General features: G+C 44.5%; 1 protein-coding gene across 3 annotated transcripts in view; it reads right to left on the bottom strand.

Moving 5' to 3' along the window:
• Positions 1 to 895: 895 nt before the first annotated feature.
• The window catches only part of LOC144891389 (uncharacterized), a 79,853-nt gene continuing 56,283 nt past the window's right edge, over positions 896 to 24,465 (bottom strand). For 2 of the 3 annotated variants that reach the window (XR_013622905.1, XM_078774803.1), the window contains 2 exons: positions 14,338 to 14,569; positions 896 to 1,275 (listed from right to left, as the gene is read on the bottom strand). Coding sequence is in view for 1 of the 3 variants with exons in the window: in XM_078774803.1 (XP_078630929.1) it covers positions 1,212 to 1,275; positions 14,338 to 14,569 (296 nt within the window). In the remaining 2 variants the exon portion in view is untranslated. The remainder of the gene's footprint in view (positions 1,276 to 14,337; positions 14,570 to 24,465) is intronic. The other variant, XR_013622906.1, reaches the window with a different exon arrangement.

Below are 24,465 nucleotides of genomic sequence, written 5' to 3'. Positions count from 1 at the left end.
ACAACCTCACTGTTGTATAATGTATGTGAGTTTCAGCTCAATTAACCTGCTCAACACATTGTTGATGTTACCAGGTAGTAGTTCTGCTCAGGTAGTAGAAGCAGCTCAGGTGGTTCTGCCAAGTATTAGTAGTAGTAATACCTGGTAGTAGTTCTGCTCATTCACACCCACTGCATACAGTGCATTCAGAAAGTATTCAGACCCCTTCACTTTTTCACATTTTGTTATGTTGCAGCCTTATGCTGAAATCGTTTAAATTCATTTTTTTCCCCCATCAATCTACACTCAATACCACATAATGACAAAGAGACAACAGGATTTTAGAAAGTTTTGCAAATTTATTAAAAAGAAAAACCTGAAATATCACATTGACATAAGTATTCATACCCTTTGCTATGACACTTGAAATTTAGCTCAGGTGCCTCCCATTTCTCTTGATCATCTTTGAGATGTTTCTACACCTTGATTGGAGTCCACCTGTGGTAAATTAAATTGATTGGACATGATTTTGAAAGGCACATTTTGTACTTACTTTTTCCACATGCGAAATTTGCATTTATGTTTATTTAAATTATACAATGGACTACAAAATGTAAATGTTTCATGATATTTGTTATATTATATCACCTTTATCTATCAATATTGTTGAAATGAAGATCAAATAGCTGTGTTGAAATATGTTGAAAGAGTCAAAACTTTACATGGGGTGTACTTACTTTGTCACGTGACTATATATATATATATATATATATCTATATATATATCTATATATATATATATATATATATATATATATATATATATATATACAGGGTGAGCCAGAAATATGGTCATTTTTGAAATTCGTGTGAAGGAAATTAAAAATTGTATTTCAAAACAAATTCCTACAAGAAAGTGAAGTACATAACATGACATTTATTTGTGAAAAAGAACATCTAGGCGATGCGCACCATTTCGTCTGACACATTCCTCCAATGTTGGAAGCCAATTATTGATGACGTTCTGCAACATGGCCACGTCAATATCATTGATTGCGCATCTGATGTTTTCCTTAAGTTCACGAAGAGATTGTGGACGGTTAACATACACTTTGTCCTTTAGATATGACCACAAGAAATAATCACATGCAGTCAAATCGGGTGACCTCGCTGGCCATGGAATATCGCCGTTTCTGGAAATGACATGCTTTGGAAAGAGCTCCCTTGCAGTAGTCATGGACACTGACGGTGTTGGAGGTTGCACCATCTTCCTGAAACCACGTCATTGCGCTCGCTTCTGCAAAACAAAATCAGTAAAAAATTAAAATAATAAAAACGCATGTTATGTACTTCAATATCATGAATGAATTTGTTTTGAAATACAATTTTTCATTTCCTTCACACGAATTTCAAAAATGACCATATTTCTGGCTCACCCTGAATATATATATATATATATATATATATTATAATAATAATAATAATGCATTTATTTTATATAGCGCTTTTCAGGAAGCCCAAAGACGCTTTGACAGAGTGCAAAACATAATGCATAGCAAAACATAAAAACAATTGCAAAAAAAGAAGAATCAATAGGGAAATATTCAAAGCACAAAGGAGGGAGAAGGAGAGGAGATAGTCAGGGGTTAGATGCTGTGGGTTAAATGTTGAATGCAGTGTTGAACAGGTGGGTCTTGAGTGATGTTTTGAATGTGGTGAGTGAGGAGAAGTCTCTGATGGTGTGAGGTAGCGAGTTACAGAGGGTGGGAGCAGCGATGGAGAAGGCCCTGTCCCCCCAGGATCTAAATTTGGTCCGGATGGGGGGGGGGGGGGTCAGGAGGTTGGTACCAGCAGAGCGGAGGTTGCGGGTGGGAGTGTGTCTGGAGAGGAGGTCAGCCAGGTAGGATGGGGCCAGGTTATGGAGGGCTTTGTCGGTCAAGAGGAGGATTTTGTACTGGATTCTCTGGGAGCCAGTGAAGCTTGTAAAGGACGGGGGTGATGTGGTCACGGGTCCGGGAATGGGTGAGTAGACGGGCAGCGGAGTTCTGAATGTATTGGAGTTTATTGGTGATTGTTGAGGGTGAATCATAAAGGAGGCTATTGCAGTAGTCCAGACGGGAAGAGATGAAGGCGTGGATGAGGGTTTCTGCAGCCACAGAGGAGAGGGATGGACGGAGACGGGCGATGTTTTTCAGGTGAAAGAAGGCTGTCTTTGTGATCTGTTTAGTGTATTTGTCGAAGGAGAGGGTTTGGTCAAAGATGATGCCAAGATTCCGGATGTGAGGGGAGGTGGATACTGGGAAACCGTCGATGTTGAGGGCAAAGTTATGGGTGGACTTGGTGAGCGTTTTTGGGCCAATGATGATTATTTCAGATTTATCACAGTTAAGTTTGAGGAAGTTGATTTGAAGCCAGGATTTTATTTCAGTGATGCAGTTTGTCAAGATAGAGTGGGTGGCGGTGGAGATGGACTTGGTGGAGATGAAAAGCTGGATGTCATCGGCGAAGCAGTGGAATTGGAGACCATGACGGCGGATTAAGTGACTGAGGGGGGACAGGTAAAGGATGAAGAGGAGGGGGCCAAGAACTGAACCTTGGGGGACACCTTGGGGGAGGGGAGCAGTAGGGGATTTGCAGTTATTGATGGAGATGAACTGACGTCTGTCAGAGAGGTATGATTTAATCCAAGAGAGGGCAGTGCCGGTAATGTTAAAGGTGGTTTCAAGTCGGGTGAGGAGGATGGTGTGATCGATGGTGTGTATATATATATATACATATATATATATATATATATATATATATATATATATATATATATGTATATATATATATATATATATATATGTATATATATATATATATATATATATATATATATATATATATATATATATATATATATATATATATATATATATATATATATATATGTATATATATATATATATATATATATACATACATATATATATATATACATATATATATATTGTTACAGATACGACTTTGATGGTATGGTGGGCCGAGCGGGATGGCCGCCGTATCCGTACAAGTTACCCCGATTGCACCCGGGGTTGACTAATCGCGCTATGCTGGCTCAATAGGAAAGAGAAGACACCCGGCTGGGTTATAATGACACAATACGACACCAGGGGTTCAGTTCTCAAGTATATTCGTACGGAAAAAGGTTAGATTACAACTACAAGAGGGACAGCATAGGAAGACAGGCACTTAGACACACTCTTATATTAACCCTAGACAGACCACAGATAAACGGGACAACGCTGACTCACACGGGATTTGATGGCAAGGAAAGCGGCAGTCGATGGCTCAGGTGCACCTGGCTCAGGGACAGAATCACGTACGGTGGTGTCCAGCAGATGCGGGGAGGTCGCTCAGCGCTCGTGGGTCGCGACTTTGGTGGAGATGCCGGGGAGGTCGCTCAGCGCTCGGGAGGGTGGCGTCTTGTCCTTCCAAGCTCGGGGCGCATCTCTCTTCACATCCGGCGCGGGGCCGCGTATATATCCGGCGGGGAGTGACACGCCCTCGGCTCGTTAGCGCCGCCCCAGATGGCATCGGCCCATGGCTTCTCATTGGGTGCGGGGGTTACCGGCTCCGCCCTTGACGAGGGGCCGACAGGGAGCCCCTTCGTGGTAACCCCGTGGAGCGCGTGGTCAATGGTGGCTAACCGAGCCGGAAGGAGGACGCCCACTCCCCATGCCGTCACCGCGCCGCCCCCCTCTTTTGTTGTTGTTGTTGTAGTTGGCGCTTCTTCATGGGGAAGAGATGCGGAGAGGTATGGGGAGGTCCTAAACTTCCTAACAGGTGCTATATAATCACATTCTGGTGCAACGAAGAGTCATAATTAATGGAAACAAGTCCTTAACTGACATAGATTAAGAATAACTAGCAAGATGTCCTATAATTGTCTACGTGTGGTGCGGGGGACCTGGGCACGACATTTAATGGGGGGATGAAGGGGAAGATCGGCTCTAATGGGTGTTGTTTACAGACAATGGGACTAGGGAATGGGGTAAGGGAGAGTTGGGGAGTATCGGAGAAAATAGGGGAATATTTACAAGCGGATATGGAGGCCAAATTCCATATTCGCAACATTGCACCCTTCTCTACCCTCGGGGCGTCCCGACCCGATAAATTTTTACCTACTTTAGTGTGGCACGCAATGTAGTTCCCTCTACTATTAACTCTACCCTGAGTGCGACAGTTTTACTGATATTCACAAATGAGTAAATATGTCCCCCTACGACGTTGCACCCTTCTCCTCACAGAAACACACCCACAGGATAACCGAATCCGGAAAGAATTCTCAAACTAAACATACAGCCGGTAGGGAGCATTATTTACAAGACTACGCTGCTATTTACACTACGATCCAGGACCTGTTTTTGGAGGAACACATGCAGATGTTATGCATAGAGAGAGCGCGCTTGCCAACATCGATACACCAACCCACGAGTGCTCTGTGGCCAACGGCCCTTTAATAACGTGCAGAGCACCCTTTCCCAGCATCAAAAGCACCACCCCACCACCAATCGGTGCAGTCACCATTGTTCATTGGAATAAAAATAAATTCGACAACCCCTAACCCTGCAGGTGTCTCTTGCTCTTCTTGTGGTGCACTTGGTGTTTAACTAAAAGTGGTTCACCTGTATGGCATAGGTGCCACGTTGACCCATAGGTCCATCCCCGGGTGGTGCTTGGCCGCAAACGAACTGCGGTCCATTGTGGGTGGCCACAAACATTGCGGTCCATATGGTGTACCGATCCAGGCAGCGAACAGCGAAAGTGCAGGCCCACAACTGCGTCGCCAGCACCTCTCTCTTCTCTCTCTCTACCCCAAAGCCAGATCCTCGGAGGTGGGAGACAAAAACAAGACAAGTGAGCAAGGTGGTAAGGGCGCAAAAGTGCACGCAATACAAGATGATGCACACTGGGGGCACATGGGAACCAGGTGAGACAGGTACGTTCCTATCGTACGCCCCCCCCCACCAGGTAACCTACATGGCCCCTCCCTTACCCCTTACTGCATCCACACAACACAACACTACTCATAAACATATACTTTACAAATCAACAAACATCCCTACTGTCTTCCCCGTTCCTCCCATATACCAAATTCGTCTTCTCTCCCTCCTAACCAATCAAATTTGCCATTTTCAACTCTCATCAAAATTTGCCATCTCCAACTGCACATCAAAATTTGCCATCACCAATTCATCATCAGTCCCTCCTAGGGAGGGAGAGATGGAATCACCCCAATGTCTCATCCACGTCGTGATGCGTCTCACAAATCCACAGCAATTTCATTTCCTGCACAAAACAAAGAAAACACAGGTGTGGAGTCATCATCATCACCACAGGCAAGTGGCTGCGTATGGTGCGACAGGTTCATCAATCCTAACTATCTCCTAAATGACTTTAACAACTTTACACTACCCGGGGTCTCTCTCCGGCCAAACCATTGGCCCTCTTACACTATGGGTTCTAAAAACCAATTCCCATTGGCCAAACTGTGGTGCTCTTCAATTTGGGGTCTCACTCCCCCGATTCATCTCCCGGTGCCCTCGTACAATTTCTGGGCTGTGGCGTGTACCTCTCCCAGTGGGCCTACCCACCTGCACACCTCCACCACTGCAGTTGCCTCCGAGCTTACCTGCTCCTCACCCTAACCTAACTACCTGGGGAAGGCCCTCTGGCTCTGTCACCCCACTCGGTGCCCTCTGGCACTGGGCTACCCGGGTCCGTCCTCCGGATCCTCGGGCCCCATCCACAACAACTACTACCGGCTCCCAGAGCCCACCTGCGGCCTCACCTGGCCGACATCCTCACAGTGGTGGAGCGCCCAACCAACTACACACACTAACAGGCTACACGCCCAGCCATTTCCACAACACTAATGCACCCATTCACAACACCATTCTGCAACCGCACCACAAATGCCAATATCCAACCACAATTTACCTGCACCCTCTACCTAACACTTACACTACCCGCCCCGGGTGCTCGTGAAAGGGGTCCACTCTTCCCCCATCCACACCTTCGCACCATGCACACCACTCCGTACCACTCACTCCAACTCTCTCCACACACCTGTACCTGCACACCTGTGCTCTCACACCTGGTGCCACCTGCACCCTTCTCTCCCCAAGCGCATTCGCGCTGATCCACACACTCACTACTCATACACTACTCCACACACCTGTCCAGTTGCACACCTGTGCAATCACACCTGTTCAATCCTCACACACACAGCATCATCTCAGCTAACTACTCCCTTCTGAAACTTGCGCTTCCCAGTCGTCCCTTTAAACTATTGCGCTCCCTCGTCATTATCATCCATGCTAATCTACCTGCGTCCCCACTACAGGTATCAGTCACTAACTAATCTTAACGTTACCTAATGTCATCTTCTAGATCCCTACACACAATATCCTAACCCACCCGGGCTAGTTTTCACTGCCATACACCCCATAAGCTATTGCTCCTTTGCCCCCCACCTGTGAGGGATGGTGGATTTGCCATCCCACCACATCGGGGGTCTCTCACTACCAATTTCGCACATCAAATTGCAACAAATTAAAAATTTGCCAATCACTGCCCATCATCTGCCAATCACTACTGCCAATCCCTTGCCAATCATCAAATTTTGTTTTTCTCTGATTTTGGGTCCAAAACACTAACCTCATCACCCAGTCGACTCACTAATACCTCTCGGTGCGCCAATCCCTGTCCAAAGCCCGGCTTCGTAAAGCCAAGCAATGGATGCTGGTTGTTTTGTGCCAGCGGCTGGATACATCCGGCACTCGGTGCAGGGAAGGAGGTTTACCCGGCCCGAGATCCCACACACCACCTCGGCGTGGAACCATCCAATGCCCCGATCTAGACCTGCCGGCACGTCTCACCAAAAAGTGGTCGCCATGACGACCCTTTCTATCGGGCTGCCAGCTCCGCCTAGTGGAGCACGGACGCGGCCGTTCAAAGCGAGGCCCAGCACGCACCGAGGGCCCGATTCGGCTATAAGTCGTTCTAAACTCTATCCCGTCTAACGTCGATGCTTCACCTGCATGCTTACATCCCGCAGCCCGCTCCTTTCTCACACATCCAGCTGTGCCCATGCTCCTCGTACCCTTCCTTACACACCCAGGTACACCCATTCCACTCACAGCCTTGGTCACACACCTGACCACCGAACACTTTGGCACACATTCGTTGCTCGCACACCTCACCAATACACCGCTTCGCGCCCCCTCCTCGGTCACCTCCTCTGTGACAATCACAGGTGTGCTCTCATTCGCACACCCATCCACGTGCCTCACCACCAACTCCAGCGTGCATTCCCACTCACGCTCTACCATTCCAGGTGTGCATCCTTCCATCCCAGGTGTACATCCTCGTTCACCTGTCACAACTAACTCACGCTCCATGTCACTCCCACTACTTTCACCTCCATTCTTGACAGCGCACTCACCCTTACTCTTGACAGCGCACTCTTTCCTCATGCACCTGTCCGTCACACACCTTCCTCGCGCACACTCTCCCGTCACACCCTCTGTAACACTCACCACAGGTGTGCATTCTTCCTTGCCTTTGACAGCGCACTCTTTCCCCATGCACCTGTCCGTCACACACCTTCCTCGCGCACACTCTTGCGTTACACCCTCTGTAACACTCACCACAGGTGTGCATTCTTCCTTGCCTTTGACAGCGCACTCTTTCCCCATGCACCTGTCCGTCACACACCTTCCTCGCGCACACTCTTGCGTTACACCCTCTGTAACACTCACCACACCGCGCTTCCATGTGCTCCCTCGCACACGCGCTACGACCGACTCACTCTCGCCAGCACACTCACTCCTTGGCACGCACTTTTTCCTCACACACCCCAGAGTCGGACTTTCTCGCACACCTCCTTTTTCGCACACCAGACCTGTCGCACACTTCACCAACGGCCTTTCACGAACACCCGGGTCCATCTCGACCCCCAAGCTTATTAAATCCCCTGGCGCATCATACGCACGACCATATTGGTCACCACTTACACCGGGTCCTCTTCCTCTTCGCTTCTCCTCCATCACCTGCGAATCCCTCATTCGGTTAATGAGCACATCATCACGATCCAAACACAGACTTTGGACCAATTCTTTTATCTCCTCTTTTATCTCTTTCTTATCCCCTCTCCGTCGCTTCTTAATTTCGCTCATCCCTTCTTCCACTTCTTCTAATTTGTGCTTCACCTCTTTTATTCCCCGGTACGTCTCCTCAAGCTCGTCCTCCAAGGCTACCTTGACCGTTTCCATGTGCGTCCTCACCTGCCGGTCCTTCGTCTCCATTACCTCTACCACCTCGTCCAACCTCGTTGTCAGTCCCTCACGTACCATCTGACATTCCCTCTTCGTCGCTATCAAGTCGTCTTTTAGTTCTTTCTGTGTCACTTTTAACCCTCCTAATACCGCAGTGTTCCTTTGAACCTGCTCCGTTAGTCCTTTTTGTCCCTCCGTCAGCTGTTCCACCTCCTGCGTCAGGACCTCTATGCCCCCTTGTAACTTTACAGTCCCCTTTCTCACCTCCTTCTCCATGTGCTCCTCACAGTGCCTCACCTCCTCGCGCACTCCTCCGACCTCCTCACTCACTCCTCCTCTGATCTGCTCTCCCATCACTTGCATCTCCTGCCCAGATGCCACCCTCATCTGCTCCATTTCCTCCCTGTGAGCATCCAGTTTGGTTTCTACCCCCATTCTGACCCCCTCTATCTGCTGCTCCATTTGTTTAACTTCCCTTTCCGCTTGGTCCCTCATGTCCCTCAATTTGCCTTCCATACTGTTTTCTAACCCCTCTAACCCTTTTTGCATCCCTTCCATTTGATTCTCTTGAGCGGCCATTCTGTTTTCTACCCCCGTTAACCCATTTTTCACTTCTTTTATCCCGTTGTCTAACCCCTCAAAATTATTGTCTAACTTCCCAATTTTCTTGTCTAACTCCTCAAAATTATTGTCTAACTTCCCAATTTTCTTGTCTAACTCCTCAAAATTATTGTCTAACTTCTCACCGGTACCCCTCGCTTCGTCCCTCATTACCCCCATTTGGTTTCCCATTACCCCCATTTGGCCCTCCAATCGCTCACCCTGAGCATCCATCCGGTTCCCCAATTGGTTACTCTGCAGTTTGAGGGACGCCTGCATTTGCGCCATAAATTGCTCCATGAGGACCTGCATCTGGGCCATCCCTCCCACTTGTGCAGCGGGTGCGGCCGCCGTAGCTATGTGCGAGGCGCCATTTCGCGCGTCTGCTACCCCCGCTGTTTCGCTCTCCTCACGTGTCTCAATTTGGTCCTGGACCGACCCTGCTTCACTCTCCCCTACCGGACCCCAGCCGTCTTGATCCGCCATAGCGCGACTTGCAAAATTCGAGTTTCGTAAAACAAAACAAATTTCGGCCGCTCCAAATTTTGACCAAATTTTTTTTTTTTCTCTATTCGTTTTTTTTTTCAAAATTTGGTCGGGCCTCGAATCTCACTCCCGACACCAATTGTTACAGATACGACTTTGATGGTATGGTGGGCCGAGCGGGATGGCCGCCGTATCCGTACAAGTTACCCCGATTGCACCCGGGGTTGACTAATCGCGCTATGCTGGCTCAATAGGAAAGAGAAGACACCCGGCTGGGTTATAATGACACAATACGACACCAGGGGTTCAGTTCTCAAGTATATTCGTACGGAAAAAGGTTAGATTACAACTACAAGAGGGACAGCATAGGAAGACAGGCACTTAGACACACTCTTATATTAACCCTAGACAGACCACAGATAAACGGGACAACGCTGACTCACACGGGATTTGATGGCAAGGAAAGCGGCAGTCGATGGCTCAGGTGCACCTGGCTCAGGGACAGAATCACGTACGGTGGTGTCCAGCAGATGCGGGGAGGTCGCTCAGCGCTCGTGGGTCGCGACTTTGGTGGAGATGCCGGGGAGGTCGCTCAGCGCTCGGGAGGGTGGCGTCTTGTCCTTCCAAGCTCGGGGCGCATCTCTCTTCACATCCGGCGCGGGGCCGCGTATATATCCGGCGGGGAGTGACACGCCCTCGGCTCGTTAGCGCCGCCCCAGATGGCATCGGCCCATGGCTTCTCATTGGGTGCGGGGGTTACCGGCTCCGCCCTTGACGAGGGGCCGACAGGGAGCCCCTTCGTGGTAACCCCGTGGAGCGCGTGGTCAATGGTGGCTAACCGAGCCGGAAGGAGGACGCCCACTCCCCATGCCGTCACCGCGCCGCCCCCCTCTTTTGTTGTTGTTGTTGTAGTTGGCGCTTCTTCATGGGGAAGAGATGCGGAGAGGTATGGGGAGGTCCTAAACTTCCTAACAGGTGCTATATAATCACATTCTGGTGCAACGAAGAGTCATAATTAATGGAAACAAGTCCTTAACTGACATAGATTAAGAATAACTAGCAAGATGTCCTATAATTGTCTACGTGTGGTGCGGGGGACCTGGGCACGACATTTAATGGGGGGATGAAGGGGAAGATCGGCTCTAATGGGTGTTGTTTACAGACAATGGGACTAGGGAATGGGGTAAGGGAGAGTTGGGGAGTATCGGAGAAAATAGGGGAATATTTACAAGCGGATATGGAGGCCAAATTCCATATTCGCAACAATATATATGTATATATATATATATATATATATATATGTATATATATATATATGTATGTATATATATATATATATATATATATATATATATATGTATGTATATATATATATATATATATGTATATATATATATATATATATATATATATATATATATATATATATGTATATATGTATATATATATTTTTTTTTTTTTTTTTTTTTTAATAAACACTTCTCATGTGAAACGACTGCTATTGTCTGCCAGATATCTTCCTGTTGTGGACGTTAAGGATACTGAACACATGACAACGAGCAACCCCACTTATCCTGTTCGGAGAATCTTGCTTCACCTTATGCTGTAAAGTTTTCTTTAAAGATTTGTACTCGTTGTACTTGAAAGCTTTTTTACATTTTATACATATGGTACGTACAATGTCAAATCGGGCATGTTTGTCCATGAGAATGATCGGTTTTTTTTTTTCTTAGTTAAAGGTTCTTGCTTCACAACAATATTTTGAGCTCTGTGATGCTTCCCAAACAAAAAAGGCAACAAGAACATCTCTCTAATTGCCACGTGGCATTGTCTGCTGGATCCAAACAACCTCGAATGCTGCCTAGCCCAGCAGAGTAGGGCCTCTACCCCCCATAGCAAGTACCAATTACTCAGGGCCACACGACAGGACAAGGAAGGCTCCCTTTCAGCCAGGACCACACACAATCGAGTTTGGCGCTAGATGAGGGTGCAATGAGGCGGCTTTATCGCTCTATAAATACCGACGTTGCAAGAAGCTTTATCTTTCCAGACGGCTCCTGCTGTTTCCATGAATTGCGCTTGTTCACGGTTGCTTACCACAAACACTAGTCCGGGGAAAGGCTTCACACAATGTCAGGCCCCAGAACCAAACAATGGCTTTGTTAGCGAAAGGTTGGGAGTCTGCAGGCCCTGAAAAAAAAATCCTACACCGATACATAGCTAGGCTAGGCTTGAGCATGAAATGCCTGTAATTATTTTAGTTGTTACTCCCGCCAGGGAGTAATGCATTCGATCGTGTCCGTCCGTGTGTGTGTGCGTGTGTGTGCGTGTGTGTGTGCGTAGGTGTGTGTGTGTGTGTGTGTGTGTGTGTGTGTGTGTGTGTGTGTTCGTGTGTTTGTGAACAAGATATCTGGAAAAGTTCTGAAGGGATTTGGATGAAAGTTGGTGGGATGATTGCCCTTGTGATGAGGAAGAATTGATTAGTTTTTGGTGAAGCTCAGGATATTATTCCCGATCCAGGAATTTTTTGAAGGATTTTTTTTTTCCATTGAAAGACAGGGCTCATTTTTTTTTTAGCATTATCTTCTATATATTCTATATTTAACATTGTGATATGAAAATAGTTTTCATATTTGTTGTAAATGTAGTTTAAACTCGTGGTTATGCGTTAGAGCGGTGTATTTTTTTTTAGCAGTGTCGTCTTCAATGTTCATTTTTTTTCTAATAAAGACATATTGTGTCATTTTAAAACCACCAAAGTGTGTATTAAGTTTCCCCGTTTCATAAAATGTATCGTTTGATACATATAATGCTTTAAAACTGTTTTTTGTTTTTGTTTTGTTTTTTACCTCAGAAGAGATATCAACATTTACCTCAGCGAATGTCATTTGCGGTGTCAGTATTTGATAAACTTATAAAGACTTAGGTGACGTACTAGTACCCGACTGCAAAGCCGCAATGAGCCGGCGAAGCCAAAGCCCCTTGCCGCTATTTTACCCATCACTATAGCATCAGTACAGTAGGTTAGGTAGTTGGTAGTAGGTAGGTGTAGTCGGTACCATACCTCGTTCAAAATGACACCATTTGCATTCTGGATGAGATTAAAATTTATAAGATTTCCTTCTTCATTAATTCGGCGAATTCCGTCTCAACTTCGGATATTTCCGGCCGTGAAAAACTATCCCCTACGGCCGCGAGATTTCTAAAAAATAATTATTCGTCAATGTTAGAATATTTGACGACGTTTTCAGCCTCCGAAACGCGTAATAAGCTTTTTTGAAATATTTTTTCAAATGCTCGAATCTCATTGGTTCCGGTGTTTGGTGACGATTTTCGTTGAAGATAACCAGGGCCCGTGCGGGCCGAGGTTGGTCTTAAAGTATTTTAATTACAAATTAGAGGTGCATAAGATCGCGAATCAAACAAAGACGGGTGAAACAAACTCCTATTGAACTTTTTTCAATTTGTTATGCATACTTCCGCATTGGCAAGATGGCGGCCTCCATTGAGCGATTTGGTGCGTCAAAGCTTGGAATTCTCAAGGGATCCAGCAAAATCTGGCTTTTCAACATAATACATACGCGTTCATTCACAACACCGGCTTCGCCGACTATAAGTGTGACAAGCATGTGCACGGGATTCTTCCCAGAAGAATGAGTGGTCGCATTAGCTTGTACGACTTAAAATGAGCGAGTTTTGTTTTCACGTTTGGGCCAGTTTTACATGTTGTATCCCTAAGGAATGAAACGAACGTTTTTCCTGGCTTACAATTTTATTTGAAGTCACACATGCCTCAAAATACACTCACTTATATAGAATTGAACGCTGAATCCGAAAATGTAAGTGAAATTGCCTTGTTATTTTTAACATTATCTTCTATATATTCTAAATATACATCTGTGCAGTGTCTGTCTTGTATTGTCTTGTCTTGTGTTGTCACTGAACTACTCCCTCAAACTTTTGTGAAATCGTACTATTCAAACTTGACCCACGGCGGGAGTATGCGCTCTACTGAGTGGCGTTCTAGTTTTGTACCTGTAGCTGCCATTTTTTCTTTCAATATTTAATTTTGGACATTCAGGATTTCATTATCAGTGCATTCACATCTTTACTGTTTTCTCTTGTTGTCCGTACTGATCAGAAATGCTTGAACCAAAACTTTTAAAACTGTTTTTCTTTTCCAAAGACTTCCTTTTTCGTTTTGGAGACGCCACATTCATTTGGTACGACTAGCAAGAGTAGGCCCTTCCGCCTAAGCAACTTAAAATTGAGAAAAGGAAAACTAGTAGGGACTATTAGAAATGTAAAGGAAGGTGAGGGAATGTAGAAGAACTGGGGAGAGAATGGAAAAAAGTCTGGTTGGAGATGCATAGAAGGAAGTGGAGGGCAACATGCGGCGCATATACTGCCTGCAATTGGGGGGAAGCATTAAAAATCCCGCCATTTTGTGTACGGTACATAATAGTTTCGTCAACAGGCGACAATGTATCGGTCTCATGCGATGTGATCAAATTGCGCGATGGATGTGGGGTGGTCAGGTGGGATACAGTGCAGCAGGTACAGTGCAGCAGAAATGGGCAACGGTACAGTGAAACAAGGATGGGGCAACAGGCACGTCGAAGTAACGGGACAGGAGACATTCCTGGATGGCTGATTCTGTGCACGTCAATATTGTGATATTGATTTACAGATACAAGATGTTGTCATATTACCTACCATAGGTAATGTTCGCTCTCTGGAAATGTTTACAGAATGGAGAGACAACATGTCTGCTCATAGCAGATAACATAACCATCAAAATATGAAAGGACTGAGACCCCAGCCATACCCACGATCAAGTGGGCTTTAAGCTAAAGTAAGTTCAATAGACCTAAGCTTAGCTCTTCTCATGGAAATCGTACATTTAACAGAGTTGGTTGCACAAAGTTAAGAGTGTGGTGTTGCCGAAATACCTCTCAAGGGACACCTGACTCTGGAGCTGTGAATTCTTGCTGAGGGCGCTGGGCCACGTAGACCAGGCCGATGGGCTTGCGGGAGGGTGGGGTCGGGGTCGATTCTGAGAAGCTGTTCCCTGAATAGCGTGCAGCCTCAGCGACTCGGTGACATGGACACCTAATCTGGTGCCATATACATGATGATGCAACACGTTGGCACCGTGATGCTTGTGTTGATATACGCACGATTCTGCACGCACGGCATCCACCAAGGCAGAATCACAGCTCAGCTAAACGAAAATACATGACCCAGTCACATGGCTCACAATTCTCACAATATGGTTTGCTCTACTAGACTAAAGCAAACTATGCACATGGTCATGCAAGGTGGAACTGTTTGACTACATCTTAAGTCGACTCGACGAAATCTTGACCGATGGCACGGAAATTGTCGAAGTTACAGCACTAGAATTCAATATTGACCATCAAGCTATCCAGGCACAATGAATGGATAGCTCTCAAAGTGGCATATCATTACCTCTGCCACCCAAGGTGGGTGGAGGTTATGTTTTCACCCCTGTTTGTCTGTTTTTTGTCTGTCTGTGAACAAGATACTGTCTCTCAAAAACTTGTGGATGGATTCGGACGAAATTGGGCAGAGAGGTAGGTAGTCTATGTGACAAGGACGAAATGATTAGTTTTTGGTGAAGATCTGGATTCGGATCCGGCTAGTAGAATGTTTTAAGTGGTTCTTCACCATTGGAAGATAGGGCCAAAACGACATATAGCAGGATATCTCGAAAAGTTAAGCAGGGATTTGGACAAAACTTGGTGGACAGGTTGTGTGTGTGACAAGGACGAATCGATTCGATTTTAGTGAAGATCTGAATATGGATTTGGATGCGAGAATTATTTCAATTTTCAGTGATTCTTCACCATTGAGAGAGTGGGAGAAAAGCGAGAAATATAACATGATCATACTAAAATACGCCATTTGTGTCTGTCTGTCTGATGAATTTTTGACCCCAATACATTCCGTCGTTACTGATCCAATCTCAACCAAACTTGACAAGATGATGAATGGTTACATCATGAAGGTTGTAGCGCATTCATTTCCCCCCCCCCCCTCCCCAAGGGGGTTTTCTCCCCCGAGCGGGGTTTCCCTGCCATTGCCCTCAATGGGGTTGCATGTTGAGGTGTATATCAATGTTAAATTAGCTTTATCGTGTCGTTTTTCCAAAGACGCTTTTAATAACGTAATTAATGATAATCGCATTTAATTAATGTTATTACAAAACAATATTAACACTAATAATGTCCCGCTTCCCCAAGGCGTTTTTCCTGCAGTGATAACGTGTATACATAGCTTATAGTTATAATCATAGATACTAGCCGAAACCCGTGGAACATCCACGGAAGGGAGGATGTGGTGTATGGATAGAGTGTACCATTATGGATGGCATAGGGGATTTGCTTGTCCGAGTAAGAGTTAGGAAGAAAGATGAGAATGAAGAGTGCGTATATGAACAACGTATTTATTGCAATCTACTTAAATGACAACGCTATGATATACTTTTGAAAAATGAATGGATTCGTAATAGGAATCGGCATAGCACCACTCTGGGATTGTCCACTCAGTGGACGGCTTGCTGTCGCCTTCGACTGTCCAATCAGCGGACGGCTTGCTTCGCCTTCGCCCAGCAGACGCCAATACGATGGCGTCGTAAGATGGCATCGTATCGGCAGTTAATCGGATGCTTTTTGGCCCCAATGTCGGCTAATTCAGATTTTTTGAGTATGGCTGTACGTGATAAACAAAGAGCGCGGTTCGTAGATCGTAAATCCATTAGTGCCGTGGGCATCGGGTCACTGGGTGCAGCGTAAAAGGGATAACAAAGTCGAGTCCTTACGCTATTATTATATAGACTAGCCGAAACCCGTGGAACATCCACGGAAGGGAGGATGTGGTGTATGGATAGAGTGTACTATTATGGATGGCATAGGGGAGCGCTCATGGGATCTTCTTCTTCCGTTAAGCTCCAATTTTTTCTCTTTAAGTTAAGTCCAATAAGTCCTTCTCTATGCTCGAAGTGCTCAGGCCATGCCTTCCCGCTCTCATACTTTTATTTCCGTTCGGTGTAGAAAGAGATTGACATATCGTTCGTCTGTTTCAGCTCGTTATCTTTAAGCTTCCTTACGTCTCACCACATGCTACACCTCTCTGAGTTATGAGGATTTATGCAACGCACCCCGAGTATCGCAACGTCACTCCATTTAACTTTATTAAAATGACGATAAAGACGTTTCCTTATATATCCTAATTTAAAATGTTCAAGGGAATAAAAAGACCATTTGGTTCACACCACCCATGTTCACACCACTCGACTGTCCAATCAGCGGACGGCTCGCTTCGCCTTCGCCCAGCAGACGCCAATACGATGGCGTCGTAAGATGGCGTCGTATCGGCAGTTAATCGGATGCTTTTGGGCCCCAACGTCGGCTAATTCAGATTTTTCGAGTATGGCTGTACGTGATAAACAAAGAGCGCGGTTCGTAGATCGTAAATCCATTCGTGCCGTGGGCATCGGGTCACTGGGTGCGGCGTAAAAGGGATAACAAAGTCGAGTCCTTACGCTATTATTATATAGATATTACTAGATGCCGCATGGCCTATCAGCGCTTGTTGTCGCGATACATCGGAAGCGCCGCCATCTTGCGGAGGTACAACCAGCATGTGTGATCATTGGATCCAAGGCTAAAAAATTGACTCCTAGACCGTAGCTCGGTTAATAATGAACGGATCTGTACAATTAATACCTCATTTTAATGCTGAGGAAAATTTCTATTTAATAAGAGCAAAGCTTTTCATAGGAGGAAAGTTGGGGGACTGTAAAAAGTAGACCGGCCAGAATAAGCGGACCATCCAGAATCGCAGACCACCCTCACAGCAGGAGCAGACCAGACACTGAATAAACATTCTCTGTGACTCACAGGAAATTAATTAAGATTAGATGTACATATAACATTATGTTAAATATGGACTAACCAAATAATACTTTTTTAAAAGGCTATCAATTAAGCTCAATCAATTAATCCCTACCTCAAACAATTGTTGTGTTTAAATGAATGTTTAAATAAATGAAACCCCTCTCCAAAGAGACCAGCTATCAAACGAGGAACCGCCCTGTCAATCGCTGGCCTCATAACAAAACACACCAAGCATTTCTTCAGCATCCTAGGGACCCCAACTGATTGGATGGATAAGGATCCTGGTTCATGGGAGCAAGAAACCAGCTTTCAGGAAGCAAAGAAAGCCGCCAGTGGCTTAGTCGTGGTGAACGACAGGGCAGAAAGGGGTGTCGCATTAATACAAGACTACAATAAGCTCCTTACAAAGGATGAAGAGCAAAAGCAAGCTCTGCTCCAAGTTGTTGCTGCTCACAGGAAGATGTACCCCGATGCCAGGAAGGCAACAGTGGTGAAACAGGCCCAGAAATAGGAGTTACATTTCTCATTATATTTGGGTTTTTTTATATTATGTGATATGGTGTCTCTTCATTTTATGAACTGAACATTTGGATTGTTATCATTGAATTTGAGTTTTCATAGCAATATAGTGCTATTTGTGCAGCTATTGTAACTTGTGTTTGCTAGAATACAAAGAAAGTGAGTGGAGGGTGGATTTTCATAAAACAAACTTCTGGTTTTGCTTTCGATCCATATATAGAAAAGTTTTGTAGACACCTTTAGTTTGAAGGCTGATGTGGCACCCCTAAATAAAATCAGATTGCTTTCATATTTGGTGTCTTTTCATTTTGGAACAAAAGGAACAACATAAAGCCATGTCCCAGTAAATATTTTAAAACAATTATTTTGAGCACCACCCTAATATACATATATATATATATATATATATATATATATATATATATATATATATATATATATATATATATATATATATATATATATATATATATATATATATATATATATAACTGTATTTCTATGAAATTAATTTTTCACATAATTATCAACTCACTAATTCATTAATGCATTTCCAACAGTGCTTGGTCTGGAAACAGGACCCTCTAGAACCTTTCATAGACTATTTGTTATGTTTTTATAGGACAATCTCCAGGAATAACCCATTATCATGTGACAAAACTAGTCAAATTGCGAAACTCATACACAAAGAATCTACAAATAACACCCAGCTCTCCAAATTAAGAAATAACACCGAGCTCCAACTTAACACAGTTAGTATAAACTACAGAATATATTTTTGTTACTGTTAGTCAGGGAATGACTGAGCTGCTGTCAAACTGCCCTGTTTTCTATTGACACTGACAGTGACAATACTGTTGACAAGTGTTGTGGATGTATGGCAACACATATAGCTAGCGGGAAACTTCCACTAAAATTAACGTAAATACACCTGTAAAACATGACTTCCTTGTGGAATGTGATGCCTTTGTCCCTTGACTCGAATGTACGTTTATTTGTACAGCCGTACGCTGCACAACATTGCGGCATTTCGCCGCTTTTAACTGCACCAGCGCTCACCTTTGAAGGACCTCCCCAAGATGGCGGACTGTTCTACGTATCCGGGGAGGTGTCGCGCGACATCTAGTGTTATATATCTACGAGTGGGGTCACCCGTGGGAATCCCACGGGCATGGACGTGTGTGACATTTCGACATATTGAGTTAGATGCTGCACCTGTTTCACAATAACACACACACACACACACACACACCTCGTTTTTTCATTTCTGTATCTCACAATTCGGTCTCTCTCTTATTCACACACCCACACAAACACACACACACACACACACACACGTACACCGACACACATATACACATACACACACACATATATACACACACACGCAAACACATACACACACACACACATGCACGCACACGTACACACACATGTACACCGACACATGCATATACACATACACACATATACACATACACATATGGATACACACACATGCACACACATACACATATACACACACAGACACATACACATATACACATACACACACACAGACACACACACATGTACACCCACACACATGCACACACATATATATACACATACAGACACACATATATACACATACAGACACACACATATATACACATACACACATATATACACACACATACACATGTGTACACACACATGTACACCGACACATATGCACATACACATATACACACACATATATATACACATACACACATGTACACCCACACACACACATACATACACACACACACACATACACAAACACACACACACATATACACACACACACACACACATATACACATACAGACACACACACACACAGACATATATATACACATACACATATATGCACGCACGCACACACACACACACACACACACACACACACACACACATGCACGTGAGCGCACACGCACACACACACACACACGTCCCACATGTATATATCCCACATCCCACATGTATATACATGTTTAAAGTGTACGTGCCCTTCTCCCCTCCCCCGCCCGGCAACGCTGAGTACTTCTGCTAGTAACTAATGAAATAAAAACGAAGAAATATCTCTGGGTAATTTCCTGAAACTCGGTGAAATTCGCTGAAATTCGCTGAAATTCGCTCGGTGTATCGGTGAAATATTTTATTTGGGCGGTGTATAATTGCTTCGAACGAAATATCTCGAAGCAATTTCCCGTCTGTGTTTCATGTCCATGCACACGTGAAATGGAGTTTGTTTTTGCACACGTGAAATGAACATGTGCACCTTTACTTCCGGATAATAATGTTGAATGAAATAAAAACGAAGAAATATAGTGGGGTCACCCGTGGGACATTTCGACATATTGAGTTACATGCTGCACATTCAAAATGGTTACTGGCAATTCATCAGATCCAGAAATGGTGTAATGAACACAATAGATTTATTTCACATAATATGTGACCCCTCACTCCTCTCCACCTGACACTCTCCTCTCTCCACCTGTCACTCTCCTCTCTCCACCTGACACTCTCCTCTCTCCACCTAGCACTCCTCTCCTCTCCAATCCCTCACATTCCTCTCCTCTCCAATCCCTCACCTCTCCAATCCCTCACACTCCTCTCCTCTCCAATCCCTCACTCTCCTCTCCAATCGCTCCTCACTTGCCTCTCCAAATACTCCTCACTCGCCTCTCCAATCGCTCCTCACTCGCCTCTCCAATCGCTCCTCACTCGCCTCTCCAATCGCTCCTCACTCGCCCCTCCAATCGCTCCTCACTCGCCTCTCCAATCGCTCCTCACTCGCCCCTCCAATCGCTCCTCACTCGCCTCTCCAATCGCTCCTCACTCGCCTCTCCAATCGCTCCTCACTCGCCTCTCCAATCGCTCCTCACTCGCCTCTCCAATCGCTCCTCACTCGCCTCTCCAATCGCTCCTCACTCGCCTCTTCAATCGCTCCTCACTCGCCCCTCCAATCGCTCCTCACTCGCCTCTCCAATCGCTCCTCACTCGCCTCTCCAATCGCTCCTCACTCGCCTCTCCAATCGCTCCTCACTCGCCTCTCCAATCGCTCCTCACTCGCCTCTCCAATCGCTCCTCACTCGCCTCTCCAATCGGCTTTCCCCGTCTCGTTTCTCTCGTTTTTCTCCTGTCTCATTCTTTTTCTTGCTCCAAATCGGCCCGTCTCGCCCGTCGGCCCGTCTCGCCCGTCGGAATCGGAAATCGGGCCGTCTTGCTTTCTTGCTTGCGCGTAAATAAATTGTGTTCATTGCATTACAAATTTGGAGTACCAGTTCACTGGTAATTCCCTGTTTGTCGTAAAAGGCGACAAAAAGGGTTGGCGGCAGGAAGGACATCCGGCCGTAAAACATTGCTTCAAAAAGGGGACCGAAAAACAACAACAACCACGGTCCCCGAAAAAGGCAAACCCCCGCTTGCGGGGAAAAATGGCCTCTAAAGGTGGTTTTTTTTTTTTACACCATTTCTGGATCTGATGACTTGCCAGTAACCATTTTGTAAAAATGAATGTGCAGCATCTAACTCAATATGTCGAAATGTCACACACATCCATGCCCGTGGGATTCCCACGGGTGACCCCGCAAGTTTGCATTGACGGTCGTCGACGGACTCGTTCGCCCGTCTCATTCGTTTTCTTGCTGCATCCTGTTCAAGTCTGCGTTCTTCATCGATCGTCTCATTCATTTTGGAAATAGAAGTTTCCACGCAGCGCATGAATTGTCACGATCCTCAAGAGGAATTTGTCTCGTAATCATCAAATGATAAATGGAAAGTAAATTATATTGTGGAAAATTAAAGATTTCAAATAAACCTATTTAAAGTGTATGCGCACATAACTAATAAAAAAAACGAAGAAATATCTCTCGGTAATTTCCTGAAAAATATTTTACTTCCGGCTAATAATGTTGAATGAAATAAAAACGAAGAAATATATGTCGGCATCATTGTTGACGTTTTTGTGACGACTGTCATCAAACGAAAAAGTAATATATCTTAACGGAAAAGCAAAAGCGAATTTTAAATATATATCGACACGTTGCCGTCGGTGTCACGTTGGGCGGTGTATGATACACCATGACGCGATTTTTAAAAATATATCTCTGCATTTTCCCGCGTGTGTGGAATGTTTGTGGAAAATTAAAGATTTCAAATAAACCTATTTAAAGTGTATGCGCACATAACTAATAAAAAAAACGAAGAAATATCTCTCGGTAATTTCCTGAAACATATTTTACTTCCGGCTAATAATGTTGAATGAAATAAAAACGAAGAAATATATGTCGGCATCATTGTTGACGTTTTTGTGACGACTGTCATCAAACGAAAAAGTAATATATCTTAACGGAAAAGCAAAAGCGAATTTTAAATATATATCGACACGTTGCCGTCGGTGTCACGTTGGGCGGTGTATGATACACCATGACGCGATTTTTAAAAATATATCTCTGCATTTTCCCGCGTGTGTGGAATGTTTGTGGAAAATTAAAGATTTCAAATAAACCTATTTAAAGTGTATGCGCACATAACTAATAAAAAAAACGAAGAAATATCTCGGTAATTTCCTGAAACATATTTTACTTCCGGCTAATGTTGAATGAAATAAAAACGAAGAAATATATGTCGGCATCATTGTTGACGTTTTTGTGACGACTGTCATCAAACGAAAAAGTAATATATCTTAACGGAAAAGCAAAAGCGAATTTTTAATATATATCGACACGTTGCCGTGGGTGTCACGTTGGGCGGTGTATGATACACCATGACGCGATTTTTAAAAATATATCTCTGCATTTTCCCGCGTGTGTGGAATGTTTGTGGAAAATTAAAGATTTCAAATAAACCTATTTAAAGTGTATGCGCACATAACTAATAAAAAAAACGAAGAAATATCTCGGTAATTTCCTGAAACATATTTTACTTCCGGCTAATGTTGAATGAAATAAAAACGAAGAAATATATGTCGGCATCATTGTTGACGTTTTTGTGACGACTGTCATCAAACGAAAAAGTAATATATCTTAACGGAAAAGCAAAAGCGAATTTTTCATATACTAGGGCATGCCCGTACTATATCTATATCTAAAATTATATCCCCCCCCCCTCTATTTACATGAAATGGTTTGGTCCAAAGCGAACGGCTTGCGAGTATGGTGACAATCCCCCCCCTCTATTTACATGAAATGGTTTGGTCCATTCGCAAAGCCAAAGCGAACGGCAGTTACGAATCGCAGTTACGATGAATCGCAAAGTAGTTTTAATTAGTTTTAAAACATAGTTTAACGCCAACATAGTTTGCCAACGTGAAATAAATGAATACGCTCTCAAATGTGCCGTCCGAGGCAGAGTCTGTTCGGCACGTTCGGCACACGTGATAGCTCGCTGCTCTCTGATTGGTTGAATCGTTTTTTGGACATAGCTCGGTAACTACTTGTCCGATTAATATGAAACCTTGAAAAGGCACATCCTCGGGTCCCCAGCAATATACCTGGCAAGTTTCAAGTATATCGGACCGGTAGTTGTCGAGAAACAGCGGTCGCATACACACACACACACACACACACACACAGACAGAGATTAGTGGAATTATAGATAGATATCGACACGTTGCCGTCGGTGTCATGTTGGGCGGTGTATGATACACCATGACGCGATTTTAAAAAATATATCTCTGCATTTTCCCGCGTGTGTGGAATGTTCTCAATTATTGCTGACACCGAGTCTAAAACCATCGATAAAAATGAAATCATATGGTGAGTTAGATTGGAGATAAAGGCGTGAGAGAGACTCAATGGCCTTGAAGTTACAGGCGTTTGAGAATTCATTTCGTTCTATAAACGGCAACTTTCATCGGATTTTCTTCCCGTTTTTTTTCAACCGAGTCTAAAACTATGTTAGCGACTGTGAAAAATGAAATGATATATCGAATTTGATTTGAAATAAAACTGGGAGAGAGAGCAAGACATCACGGGCCTACAAAACAGGCCTCAAAGCTATGCGAGTTAATAAAATGGTGGATATTTGTTTATAATTATATGAAGCCACTCCCAGAATGGGTGGAGCTATGGGTGGAGCTACTCTGCAAACCGAGTAAGCCACACCCCGGACAGACACCCAACAGACAGACAGAATCGTCTTCGGCTATTATAATATAGATGGTTATAATGGCGTTTCTGAGGGAGCAACGGCTTCTACAGGAAGTAAAAAATATTATAAACCACAAACATGTGTGATTAGCTTTTTATAAAGTCGCTAATGCTCTTTATAACACTAAATGAAGAAATTTGGAGGAATCCCGACATCCGTTAAGCAAGGTTTACTACAGAACTGAACGAAGATCTACTGTACTCTATATACCCCACAAATGTTGGGTTAACAACATGGCCTTTTCTGCCGCTACCGTGGCGTCTTTCGTGGCGAACTTTTGAAACTCGCTCCTGCTTTTTAATACGAAACTGAAAGAGAGGAAGACCGGGGTGTGCTCATTTACCAAGCAGCTAGCTTGCGCTTGCCAAGCCAGCCGTTCCTTAACGGTTTTCAATGAAGAGCTTGCTCGAATGCTGAAACCACTTGGCGATCTCTCCACAAGAAATTTGATAAATGAAC

The sequence above is a fragment of the Myxine glutinosa genome, chromosome 3, assembly GCF_964187855.1.
Source record: "Myxine glutinosa chromosome 3, kmMyxGlut1.1, whole genome shotgun sequence".
Lineage (NCBI taxonomy): Eukaryota > Metazoa > Chordata > Myxini > Myxiniformes > Myxinidae > Myxine > Myxine glutinosa.
The sequence above is the reverse complement of the archived record's forward strand: the minus strand, read 5'-3'. Positions and strand labels throughout refer to the sequence as shown.